Below are 13,036 nucleotides of genomic sequence, written 5' to 3' on the forward strand. Positions count from 1 at the left end.
AATAATCAAGACTCATTACTTCCTAATTATTTTACTGTATTTTACTATTATCTTTTCTCGAGTTTATTTAGGACTATTGTGTCTCTGTGGTGGAAGTGCTGTATAATGGTGTCTTAACGGTGCATCTCTTCCCAATTCTGGGTTCAGTGACATCTCATTGGTAGCGTGAAATTGGCTGTGGTGGAAGTATTTACACCACAGAGATAGGCAAATGCTACAGATTAAAGCTATTTTTCTTTTGAAAGCCAATTGTGAAATGTTTATCGGGTACACCACTGGTGGTATCCATTAAATAAACGGATGAAGAAAGAAAGTATTTGAAACCCAGCCAAGCACCCACATCTTTTCAAAGCTTCCTGGACCAAAACACATGGCAGGAGACATGTTTCAGAGGCCTCCACACAGCAGACTTTTCCATCTCTTTTTTTCCAAGGAAGTCTTTATGTTAAACTGAGTTTTCTTGACAACTGAAACTCATGGTCAAACAGAAGGAGGATGGAAGTGTTTTTCTCCAGGACTTAATTCCTGAGCCAAATTCCTGTTTTAGCAAGAGGGCTCTGTGGCCTACAGGGGTGCAGAGAGTCAACTTAATCTTCTCCAGAATCCAAAGCAGTCCACAGGATCCTGGGCTAAAATTACATCTGTTCTGGCTTGCCGAAATGGAGGCTACATGATAGCCAAATGGTGCTGATTTAATGTTTCCCAATTATCAGAAAATCCCCAAAGAGAGATAAATTGGAGGAGGCTGGCCCACATGTGTATGAGGGGCAGCAGCCAGGGCAGCCCCCAAAAGGAAACCATCCCCAGAGGGCTGGTTATTGTCCAGGCAGAATCTGAAGGCCCATATGTCAGGAGAAGGCTGGATAGTAGCCAGCACCAGGAGATGAGATCTGTTAGTAATTCTCTGGAAGGACAAAGTTCCAGCAATAAGAAATTCAATTTTCCTCCATTAAAGAAAGCATCTCTCAGTACCAGCTGAATACAATTGATGGAACAAATCTTTCCCATTAGCGGAGAGAGAATTTCACATAAATATATTGGGAGACCTTCGGAGCAGGACTGAGAGTCTTTGCTGAGCCTCACTCGCTTAACTTGTTTGCCATGTAATTGCATTTAGGCCAAGGGCCTCGGAAGGAAACCACTGACTGAATTAGCATTAACCAGATTGTGTGTAGTGAGGTGAGGTGAGGTGAGGTGGGGTGGGTGGGGGTGGGGAGCTTGATGCATTGTGGGTAGTTGTTCTTGCCTTCAGAAAGAACAAGCTGACACTAGTGAGACCAGCTGCGTACAAGCCTGGTGTTAATTGCTTTTCTCATCAAACAGAGAAAAGTTTATCACTCTAGGAAGGTAGAAATGTAGGTACCTAATAAAGCGGAGGCTGAGTTTAAGATCTTTTTTTATGAATGCCCACAGGCCTCATCAGTAGCTCTTCCCTAGGCCAGAAAAAAAGCCTTCTGAACCAAAGTGAACAGAGAAGGTTGTCTGGACAGCGGCATCTGCCTTTGCCTCAGATTTGTCTCGTCAACATGGGAAGTCTTCCCAGTGCCTTGATCCTTAGGACTTTGACACCAGTGAGCACCTTCGTTGCCACCCATTGCTAGTGGTAAACAGACTGGTGTAGAGTTGGACGCTGAGTTATGAGGCCTGGATACAAGGCCTAGCTCTGCCACCACCTCCCTGTGTGGCTTCGGGCAGATAACATCACCTCTGTGGACCCAGGTTTCCTCTTCTTCCACTAACTCATTCGTTTCCAACTGGCTTTTCTCTGGCTTCTCCAGAGACCAAGGCTCCACAGAGTTGTCTTCAGAATCATCCCATGGGGAGAAGGGGCCTCCACCTCTACTTCATTTAGAGCAGATCTTGTTTTTATTTGTTTTCTACTTTGGGGTCTTTATAAAATGTCATGTGCTGAAAAGATTCTGTTTCTGGAATCTTTGAAAAACTGTCATTCTAGATGATCTCTAATTGTCCCAATTATTTACTCAATCCATCATTTTTTTTTTTAAACAATGACCTCATACTTGCTAGGCATTTCCAGGCACTTCAGAGAGAAAGAGGGAAATAGACCTTGACCTTGCCCTCAAAAAGCCCAGGATCTTGTGGGGAGGAGACACAAGTACAGCATGGTAGGGTATCAGAGTGTTTGTGTCAGATCTTGGAAGAGAGTGACCACTTCTAATTAGGGCCATCAAGAAAGGCTTCAGGGAAGAGGTGTCATTTGAAGCTTGGTCTTAAAGGATGAGAATGTTGAGAGAGGGATACAGGAATGACATGTGAGGCAGATGGGAGAACATTGCACAGAGACAGAGACTTTAAACAACATTTGCCTGGCAAGTTTGGGAAAAGCAGATGGTTTGTGGTCTGGAATATAGAGGGAAAGGGGAGGGGGATGTTGGGAGAGGTAACAGGTTCCAGAATCCACTCCAAGGGGATGCTAGCATCTGCCCTTCTCCTGCTTCCAATGCCAGAGGAGAGGAAGTACCCCCTCTCCTGTCCACTTTCTTGTGTGTCTTCTTCCAATGAGACTACTAGTGACAATAATAACCACTGCCATTTATGGAGCTTACTCTGTACCAGGATGAAAAGAACAGAGGCTCAAAAATCTGTCACATTCCCATGCAAGTTTAGAGAGCTAAAAAGTGGCAGAGCTGGGATTCGAACCCAAGTCACGTGACTCCAAATTCACACACATAGGTACACTGTAGACCCCTGTTGGATCAGCTTTATCTCCTTACAGCACAATAGAGTATCCTCAGAAAATAAGCTCTGAGTGAGATACCTGAAAACACCTCCCAATAATAATTCTTTAGAGGACACTTCGATGCCTTAAATTGAGGTGATATGAAAAGAAAAAGATTATTGTTCATCTTGAGTGAATACCATGAGCCCCTGGGTGCCAAGATATGGCTGAGTGGCCAGCTTTCTGTCTTCTCACCTCCAGGAGTTCCCTGCCAGCCAGGGTTCTGAGCATGAGAAGTAAATCATGTTATTCTCTCTTCTGTACCTGCAGGCATGCATGTGTCATTCGTGGTCAAGTGATGACATCAGATGGGACCCCGCTGGTTGGTGTGAACATCAGTTTCGTCAATAACCCTCTCTTTGGATACACGATCAGCAGGCAAGATGGCAGGTAGGAGACCTTTTGTGGACCAAGGTTAGTGAAGACCCTGCTCTCATGGTCTTGCCACATAACTGCTGCTGGAATGACAACATGGAAAGAGGAAGGGACTGAGATTCAGAGGACCTGAATTCAGGTGCCCAGCTTCACAACTCACTAGCTGTGTGGCCTTGTATCTGACTCTGGCCTAAGTCCCTTTGGCTGTAAATTAACCAGATTCTTCTCATTTGGTTCTTAGACTAAGCATAGGGTACTTTATACATACTCTCCTGCTCCATGGCTTATGATATAAAACACTGTCACGTGGACCACTTTCTACAGACCAGACAGCTCCAGAAGCCTTAGCATTCTTGCTGTGTGGTTTCTGTTTATAACTACCTAGGTCTATGAAAGCCATTGGGTGATGACAGAACTCTGACCTTTGGACCCCTGTGAGAACCATCACTAGAATGAAATAAAGTTTCTTTAATCACTCTAGCTCTCCCATTTGCTAGCTATGTGTTCTTGAACACATTTCCTCACCTCTCTAGGCCTCAACTTCATCTATTAAACTGTCCTAATACTATCTCACAAATTGGTTGTAAGGATTAGATTCGATGATGGATGGGAAACACCTTGCACACAGTAGGTATTTAATAAATCTTAGTTCCCTGCCCCACTCTGGTTCCTTGCTTATTTCCAGGGTCTGGTACATAGTAAGTATACGATAAATATTAGCTATTTATTAAAATTACAAATTATTAAACGACAAGAAGGTGATGATTACAGTACAGGCAATGAGAATATTTGGAGAAAAGGGTAGAGGAAAGAGGAAAGTGGAATATTTAGGCTGTCAGTGGTGACACGTCCTCTATTTTTAATAAAATCAGGTGATGGCAGTCCATCTGGCTAAGTGTAGGCCCATAAGGTTGATTTTCACTCTGTGTTGGAAATTATGCTCCAGCCTGATTGATTTTAGCACCTCTTTAATCCAATATCAGACGTGAACATGTCCCGGCCGAGGTGATAATGAAGCAGAGGCTCATCTGTTTGTAGACATGTGTGCCTCTTAGATGGGGTTGGCAAGCTTGGCATGGAGTGCCCTCTCCCCCTCCTCTCACTGTATGAATGGGATGAGGCCCAGCTGGAAGAGGCTGGCGGCCAGTCCCCAGGGGTAATCTGTCCAGGCCACTGCTCCCTGTCCCACACTTGTTCTGTCCCAGGAAGCACTTCAGTGCAGACTTCCACTATAGCATGGAGGAATCTCCTTCCCCATGCTCTGTCTTTCCTACCTTCCAGCTCGGGGCTACCTGCTTTATGGAAGTGGCACATGTGAGCATCCTAGGCAACAGGTATTCTGACTACATTATTACCTGCTGTGAAACAAGCATCAAAAAGGAGCCATGGGGACTGCTCTTTTTTTGCCATGAAACTTGACCATCATTCATGTGAGGTGGCAAATCATCAGTCCTTTGCCCTGCTGTTCTTGGTTAGCCTGGGTCCATAAAACACACCAGAGTAGCTTAAGTGACTTAAGTTAAGGGTTAAGTTTGGTGACCCTTGGGAAAAGCCCACTCCAGCATCTCTCAGCCTTGATTCCTCCAGCTTGTGCTGCCCCTGTGATGTCTACTGCCCCTTGAGAGCATGGGGGTCCTAGGAGGTGAATATCAGCCATACTTCCTACATCAGCTGACTAAATTACTTCTTAGTAGCCAGAGTTGCTGCAACTTAGAGCTTGCATTTCAGAACAATTCTTACCAATGCACTATAGGGCTTAAATTTGCTTCCCAACTAAGACACTGCATAATGTATGAGAAAGTCATTACTTATTCTCTAAGTGTCTGAAGATCCCTGTTTGTTATATGTAAATGGGTAGCATCTTGCTCGTTTCCCTCCCCATCATGCCCGATTCACTTCTTTCTTACCTCTCATACCCAGGAGAGACTGTGAGGCTAGAGATATCATCTGGAGATAACAGTATATGCAAATGCAGGACCATGTCTATCTCATCTTTATGTTCCTCGCTTTCCAGGCAGGTACCATGATTCTTGCCCTCCTCTAGCTCCCCGCCAAAGCACACACCATGCTGAAATACCAGCCCTCAAGTCTTAACAAGAGCTCATAAACAGCAGACAATGGCAAAGAAGTTAGCCAAAGAGATCATTAAAAAGATGGAAAATAGAAGTCATGAAGAAAAATGTAAAGGAATAGCAGACAAGAGAAGCAGTTCAGGCTCGTTGAATTGAAAAATAGATTATACAGAGCCTGATGCTCAGGGAATGGGGCTCTGTGCTTTTCCCATCCATTATCCCATATAGCTAATTAATAACTCTGCCAAGTGATTATAATCATCAGCTTCCTTTTACCCAAGGAGATGGAGGCTCAGAAAGGTGACGTAACTCACCTGTGGAGTAAGGAGCAGTGCTTGGACTGGCCCTGAGCTGTTTGGGCTTTGTCTGAGAATCAGGCCTTCCCTTTGGGGTCAGATTCACACCCATGTCCACAAGAAGGTTTCCATCCAGATGAGCAGGCCTGGCTCTTGGCAAGAGCCAATTACACCCAGCTCTTGGCAAGGCCAGCTGCCCCCAGCTTGCACACAGCCTTGAGAATATGTCTTTTCATATTTGTCTTCAATCCCTCTCCACATTCATCCTCTCTTGAAGAGAGCTCGTAAGTCGGGCCAGAATTCTGTTTGACAGTTAAAAATGTTCTGTCAAAGTACAGATGCTTTTCAGTTCTGTGACAGAAGAGTACTCTGGGTATTTCTCCCACACTGTGGATATTCTCCTGGAAAGCCAAAACCTGAACTCTTAGTTTGAAAGAAACACCTTCCCTGGTGTTTTTCTATCAGTGGTTATCAAAGGATGGTGGCACCCAACTTCCTATACCCAGGTGTGGGCCTGGAAGGGGCTGAGTGAGGAGCTGGCAAAGTGTGCAAAAAGCTTCTACAAAGGGCAGAAGAGTCAGGCTTTGGAGCTTGGGGACCCGGATCTAGGGGCACCATACGCCAAGAGCAAGATCTCACACTAGGACAGGACAGTTCAATACAAAATCCTTGTGGTTTCTAGAGGAGAGAAAAGCAAGCTGGAGCAATGAGCCCAATCCTAAAAGGTGTATTTGTCAGGGATAAAGGTGAGGTCCTGCATTGGGGTCTCTAAAACCAACTGCCAGGTCAACGTTGGGTTGACTCACAATAACAGCCAAAGTAGGAAGCAACTTAGTGTATTTGGTGGACAGTCAGTTCAGAAGAAATTGACAGTGTCACTTATGCCTTCATTCTGTAATTTATAACCATCAAGCACTGGGCTAGGTTCTGGAAAGACTGAGAGGATTCTTTGTCCCTGGGTCAGAGAGTTAAACATGTGATTCCATTACAGTGTGATGTGGGCTCTAAGGAGGAGTGCACATGGTACAGTGGGAACCCAGGGGAGGGAGCTAGAATTCTGACCTGGTAAGGAGTTAGCAGGAGCTCTCCATCCAAAAAAGCAAGATGAGTGGAATAGCTGGATCGTACGATAGTTCTATTTTTAATTTTTTGAGGAACCTCCATACTGTCTTCCATAGTGGCTGCACCAATTTACATTCCCAGCAGTGCACAAAGGTTCCTTTTTCTCCACATCCTTGCCAACACTTGTTATTTCTTATCTTCTTGATAGTAGCCATTCTGACAGATGTGAGGTGATAGCTGATTGTGGTTTTATTTGCATTTCCGTGATTAGTGATGTTGATCATCTTTTCATTTGTTGGCCATCTGTATGTCTTCTTTGGAAAAATGTCTATTCAGCTTTTCTGCGCATTTTTAATTGGGTTGTTTTTTGATATGGAGTTGTATGAGTTCTTTATATATTTTGGATATGAACTCCTTATCAGATATATCATTTGCAAATATCTCCTCCCATTCAATAGGTTGCCTTTTCATTTTGTTGGTGGTTTCCTCTGCCATGCAAAGGCTTTTTAGTCTGATGTAGTTCCATTTGTTTATTTTTGCCTTTGTTGCCCTTGCCTGAGGAGACAGATCCAAAGAAATATTGCTAAGACCTATGTCAAGAGCTTATATGTCAACTAGACTTCAATTTTTAAAAAAAGCAAGATGAGGAAGGACTGGCCTTGAAAATACATCCTAAAAGTAATGGCTAAAAGGACTTTGTCCAAAGAGACGCCATAGCCAGGAGGCGGTAGATGGAAAGGATCACTGTTTCCGAGTCCTGAAGGAATGTCAAAGGCAGAAGGAACAGACTAGTATGAAGTCACCCCAGCAGGGGGAACAAGGCCCAGTGGCTAAAGGGCTCTAAGGAGAGGGACCAGTTCCCTCTCTTCTATAAGGAAAGGCTCAATTCCAAAAAAGAAAGTCCTAACAATCAGAATTAACCAAGGATGGGACAATCCTCTTGTAGACATAGCAAGCTCCTCGTCACTAGAAGTGACCAAATGGCCCACTCATGGTGATTCAGTAAAAGAGACTAAAGCATCAGATTGGCGAGGGCAATGAACATGAACAAAGGCTGGGTGACTGGCTCTAAGGGACACTATCCTGGAGACCTCATCTCAGCTAGGAGGTTGGGACTCAGTCTTCTGGTTCCCGTTTCACTTCTAATATACTATGATTCTGATTGTGCCTGTCTCTAAGTTGCTTGGCTATTTTGTAATTCCAAAGGCCTCTTTTGAGTAATCTATCATAATCAGAGATAAAATGCTGTAGAGTCATAGAATCTTAGTGACTTAAGGATAATCTATTTAAACCTTTACATTTTATAGATGAGAATATTGAGGATCAGAGAGGTTCAGTGGCTTAACCCAAGATTACACAGTAGTTCATGGTAGAGGTAGGACTAGGCTTAGGGTTCCTAACACCAGAGCGGGACTTGTGCAGACTTTCCACTGGGCTTCAACGCTAAGAGGTCCTAAGTACCAGAAGCACGATAGCAGAGACTCATCAGCTGTTCCATGTCCTGGCAAATGGCTCTCCGTGGCAGGGGTTATTAATTTGGTTTTGACAAATTCTCTGTGGTAATCATTTTCAAAAAAAATAATAATAATGCTTCCTGGGATCTGTGTTACTATTTGTGGCTGCACTGAAGTCTTTTAGGTTTTAGAGCCTCCTCAACAAGTACTCAGACCCTTTGGTACAATTTTTTTCTCCTTTCTATATCTCTCTTTCTCCTCCTCTTACTTCTTCCCTTCCTCCTCATCTCATTTCCTTCTTTTTCTGCTCCCCCGTCTCCTCTTATTCTCAATCCTCCCCTCCCACACAGCTTTGACTTGGTCACAAATGGCGGCATCTCCATCATCCTGCGTTTCGAGCGGGCACCTTTCATCACACAGGAGCACACCCTCTGGCTGCCTTGGGACCGCTTCTTTGTCATGGAAACCATCACCATGCGACATGAGGAGAATGAGATCCCCAGCTGTGACCTGAGCAACTTCGCCCGCCCCAACCCTGTCGTGTCTCCATCCGCACTGACGTCCTTTGCCAGCTCCTGTGCAGAGAAAGGCCCCATCGTTCCAGAAATTCAGGTACCCCATTTTCTTAACTGCATTTCTCCACGATGTTGTTTCATTTGGGGGGGTGGAGGAGGATCTCAGAGACAGGGACAAACAAGACCTCATCAGCCCACCATGCAGAATCCAGCTGCCAGAATCCACAGTAGCTGTGGTGTCACAATATGATGGCCACCCCTCTTACACACTGGAGACACATGAGCACTGGAAACTGCCTGGCACACTCCAGCATATAATAAATTCCCACTCTCTTTCTGCTCTGCCGGCCAGTTGACTTCCACTTTCCCTTTTCCCAACCCCCTTTCTTCCCCCCACCATTATTTCTGTTAAAAAAATTTATGATGATAGGTTCTACCAAGAGGAGTGAGACAGAGGGTCTCAAATAGACGTGATAATAAAGATTAAAGGTAAAAATGTATATGAGGTGCTTATGGCACAATGTCTGGCACCCAGTAGGGACGCAGTAAATTTTAGCAATTATTGTTAAGATTATTTTACACAGGCTGCCTTCATGCCAATTAAGGATTGCTTTGGCTCAAATCTATACGTGCAAGTCTTTTACTTAATTATCATTAAAAGGAACTAATTTGGAAAGATGCATTTTAATCTGATAGAAATCAAGATAGATTCTTTGCCTAGCATTAAGCTGTGCAGAGTTGAATTTCTTCCACTATCCCAGCCTCATTTCTAATGGCAGAAATGAAGGCCTGGGGAAGAGGAGAGAGAGCAGTGCAGGGAGATGCGCCCGTGGTCTCCACTGCCTAACGAGAGCTCCGGCTATGCGCATGTGAATGGACTGCCAGTGCTGGTGAAGCGGAGAGTTTATACATTTTTGTGTGTATGTTTCACACCTGGCTGAGCAAAACACATCTCTGTGTGCCCTGTTGAGTGGCTTCAGACGCCAGCCCACAAGAAGGAAGTACAACCATTTTGAAATTTTCATTGCAGCCACAGGTTGAAACCTCACTCCTTTTCAGAGATTCAGCGCTTGTCTCCTGTCTCTACTACCAGGCTGACCTTTCTCTTGAAGTGGTTGTCAGCGGAGACAGAGCTTGCTGGAGAGAAGTAATTTGCTACTCAACCCTGGTTCAGCTCCAGCCAGACATTTTCCCAGGAGCAGGGACTTTGGAACAAATAAGGTTAAAGGTCCCACCCTCTTTACAGTGCTCCCTGGGCTGGGTGTCTACAAGCCCAGCTGGGTCACAAACCTTGCTTATTATCAGATTCGTGAAATACATGAGAACACACTCTTAGGTTTTCCTAGTCATTGACTAGCCTTTGCAAGTACTGGGAGATATAAATTTTAAAGAATATGTAAAATAAGGTAAATATTTATGAGAGCATCAGGATGGCACTTAAACTCGGCCTATGGTTCACTGGGGTATGGAGCCTGCTTTGCCTAGAACTTGTAAGCTGAGGTTTAAGAAGATTGCTTTGGTTTAGGCCCAATCCCTGAAGTTTTCTATGTTCAGGAAAATAGAGTGGGGGTGGGAGTTCACACCTATCTATGAAATGGACAGAAAGGAAAAGGCTTTCTTTGTGAAGGCCTAGTTCCTCTGTGAACACAGGAAGAGAATAATCACTGTCCTTTTAATGGATACGTTAGCCTCAATTGATTTAATGTCCCCTTCTTGAAACAGAGCCCAGAGCATCATAGCTGATAAAAGTTCTCTGCTTTTGCCATGTGCCTGATCATCCAGGCATTAATTTAAACTTGCCATCTTGGAACCGAGCCCATTGCACCCAGTAGATAAAGTGCTGCCTTCCCCACCACTCTGTTCATCTAGCACAGCATTGGAGCACAGAAACTCCCTGTGGCTGATTTGACCTCTTTCTATGGATGAGCTGGGGACATTAGCCACAGGACCTTGGCAGGGTGTGCTCTCAACCCTGCCTAATTGTTTGGTCAACATCTCGTAATCTCTGTTTACTTTCCTGAAGAGGAAAGCCATTTGAAACAGATCTTACTTTAGGAAAGCTTTGAGAGAGAAGCAATCCTTGCTGAGGCAGTGGTCTGGATTAGTCTGAGGGAAAGGTCTTTCTTCATAGTACCCCCTGCTTCCGGCACCACCACCACCAGCAGCACCATCGTCCCACTTAGTAACATTTATTGAGTATCATTATGTGCTGGGCACTTTATATATGTGAACTTACTCAATCCTCACACTAATCCAATGAGGAAAGTGAGATTCAGAGGTCCCATGAGTTTTCTAGGATGACACAGCTAGTAAATGAGAGGTGACATTATGATTATTTTACACACATTATCTTCCACGTTCCTCTCAATAATGCGATGAGATGAGCATCGTCATTCCTGTTGAATGGAGGAGAAAGCTGAGGCTCAATGAGGCAGGGTTGTGCCACATCAGAGTTGGCCCCGGGAACCGGGCCTTCTGACTCTTCTTTCCCTCCTCCTCTTCCCTTTTCTCCCTCTCTTCCTTTTTTCTCTCCTCCTCCTACTCTATTTCACACTGTGCTTCCCCCTCTTCTTTCTTCTCTTTGTTCTAGTTCCTGCTCCTCCTCTTCTCTTCTCCCCTCCTCCATCTCTACTTCCTCTTCTGCCTCTTGAACACCCAGAGTATGTGGGTGGGGCTGTGGCCATCTTCCCTCCACGAGCGATTCCATGACCGTCACTTGCTATGATCTGTCTCTCTAGGCTTTGCAGGAGGAAATCTCCATCTCTGGCTGCAAGATGCGGCTGAGCTACCTGAGCAGCCGTACTCCTGGCTACAAATCTGTCCTGAGGATCAGCCTCACCCACCCTACCATCCCCTTCAACCTCATGAAGGTTCACCTCATGGTGGCGGTTGAGGGCCGCCTCTTCAGGAAGTGGTTTGCTGCAGCCCCAGACTTATCCTATTATTTCATCTGGGACAAGACAGACGTGTACAACCAGAAGGTGTTCGGGCTCTCAGAAGCCTTCGGTAAGCCTCCCAGCCACAGGACTCAACGCCATCCTCAAGAGAGACAACAGCACCTGCAGGGGACAGGGCTCTTTTTCCACTTCCCTTGTTTCTTCTTCCTCTCTTCCCCTTCTCAGAAATGCCTAAGGCTTAGTTGCCCTTCGAGACCATTCAGTCACCATCCATGACCTAAAAGAATGTACTCGAAGATCTGAATGTGGAAAACTTGACCATTAAAAAGAGAAGTTATCACTTATACGTGGAATCTAAAAAAAAAAAAACTTAGCTCACTGATACAGAGAACATATACAGGTTGCCAGAGGTGGAGGTTAGGGGGTGAATGAAAAGGGTGAAGGTGGCCAAAAGGTATAAACTTCCACTTACAAAATAAATAAGTCCCGGGGATATAATGTACAGCATGGTAACTATAGTTAATAATACTGTATTGTATATTTGAAAATTGCTAAGAGAGTAAATCTTAAAAGTTCTCATCAGGAAAAAATAAATAAAAGAAGTTCGAAAACCAAAAAGGCCGTTGAAAAGCACTATGGTGGTATGTGATGGGCTAAAAGAGGCTATGCCACAAACATAGAGCCACGTGGACATGGCCCTGGCCCCCACAGCCTTCGGGCCTGAACTTACCCATTAAAAATATGGGAGCTTGGAGCTCCTGGGTTTCTTCAGTTTTATTGAGGTACGGGAGCTAAGATTCTTCCATCATCAGAAAGGCTTTTTGGCCTCTTTACCTCATTTCCAATCAGAGAGGTTGTCTCTTTGTTGTTATTTCTGTCTTTTCTTAAGATGAAGCAGAAGGTAACTAGAGCCTCTCCTGGAGTCCCAGCCCCACACAGACCTGGACTTCAGGGCCTGGTTGTGCTCATTTCAGCTTCTGGGTGAGAGAAGGTCCCAGGTGGGGTTCAGAGCTGGACTGTCAGCGGTCCTAACCCCTGCAGGGCTAACCCTCGACGTCCTTAGAAGACTAGCCAGGAAACCCCTTCTCATCTTGAACGCTGCTCCAACTTCATCATTCCCTTTCTAGAGTCAGCAGAGGCAGAATGAGGAAGTGGAGAAGGAGTAATACTGTAGGAAGAAGAAAGGAAGGGGTAAAAAGAGAGGGAGGAAAGGAAGGAAGGAGGGAAGGAGAGTGTCTGTTGAGCCCCTGCTCCGGGCGACGTGCTCCCCTGTGCATTGCTATCCGTTCATCCTCACAACCAGCCTGTGAGTGAGAAATTGTCCTCAAATTCTGCATAGGAAACTGAGTCCCAGAGAGGTGAGGTGACTTCCCAAGGATGCACAAGGAAGGAACAGAGCTGGGCTTATCCCAGGTCTTCCCTGTAGTTTTGTATCCCACCCTACCCCACAGGGCACACTGGGAGCAGAGATGCCATCTCTCTGTTCACGAACCCTTCTGTAGACCAAACTATATCTGTTGTCTCTTCAGAAACAATGAAGCCTTACAACCTTTTCAGATGAAATGACCACATTTAGTGCCCACCAGTCAGTTAAAAAGGGAAGTGTCTACACAGTGAGACTTCAA

General features: G+C 45.1%; 1 protein-coding gene across 37 annotated transcripts in view; it reads left to right on the forward strand.

Moving 5' to 3' along the window:
- TENM4 (teneurin transmembrane protein 4) overlaps positions 1-13,036 on the forward strand; it is a 2,704,309-nt gene that overhangs the window by 2,601,444 nt on the left and 89,829 nt on the right. For all 37 annotated transcript variants that reach the window (XM_070625735.1, XM_070625734.1, XM_070625736.1 and 34 more), the window contains 3 exons: positions 3,011-3,130; positions 8,350-8,611; positions 11,253-11,520. In XM_070625735.1, coding sequence (XP_070481836.1) covers positions 3,011-3,130; positions 8,350-8,611; positions 11,253-11,520 — 650 coding nt within the window. The remainder of the gene's footprint in view (positions 1-3,010; positions 3,131-8,349; positions 8,612-11,252; positions 11,521-13,036) is intronic.

The sequence above is a fragment of the Equus przewalskii genome, chromosome 6 (assembly GCF_037783145.1).
Source record: "Equus przewalskii isolate Varuska chromosome 6, EquPr2, whole genome shotgun sequence".
NCBI lineage: Eukaryota > Metazoa > Chordata > Mammalia > Perissodactyla > Equidae > Equus > Equus przewalskii.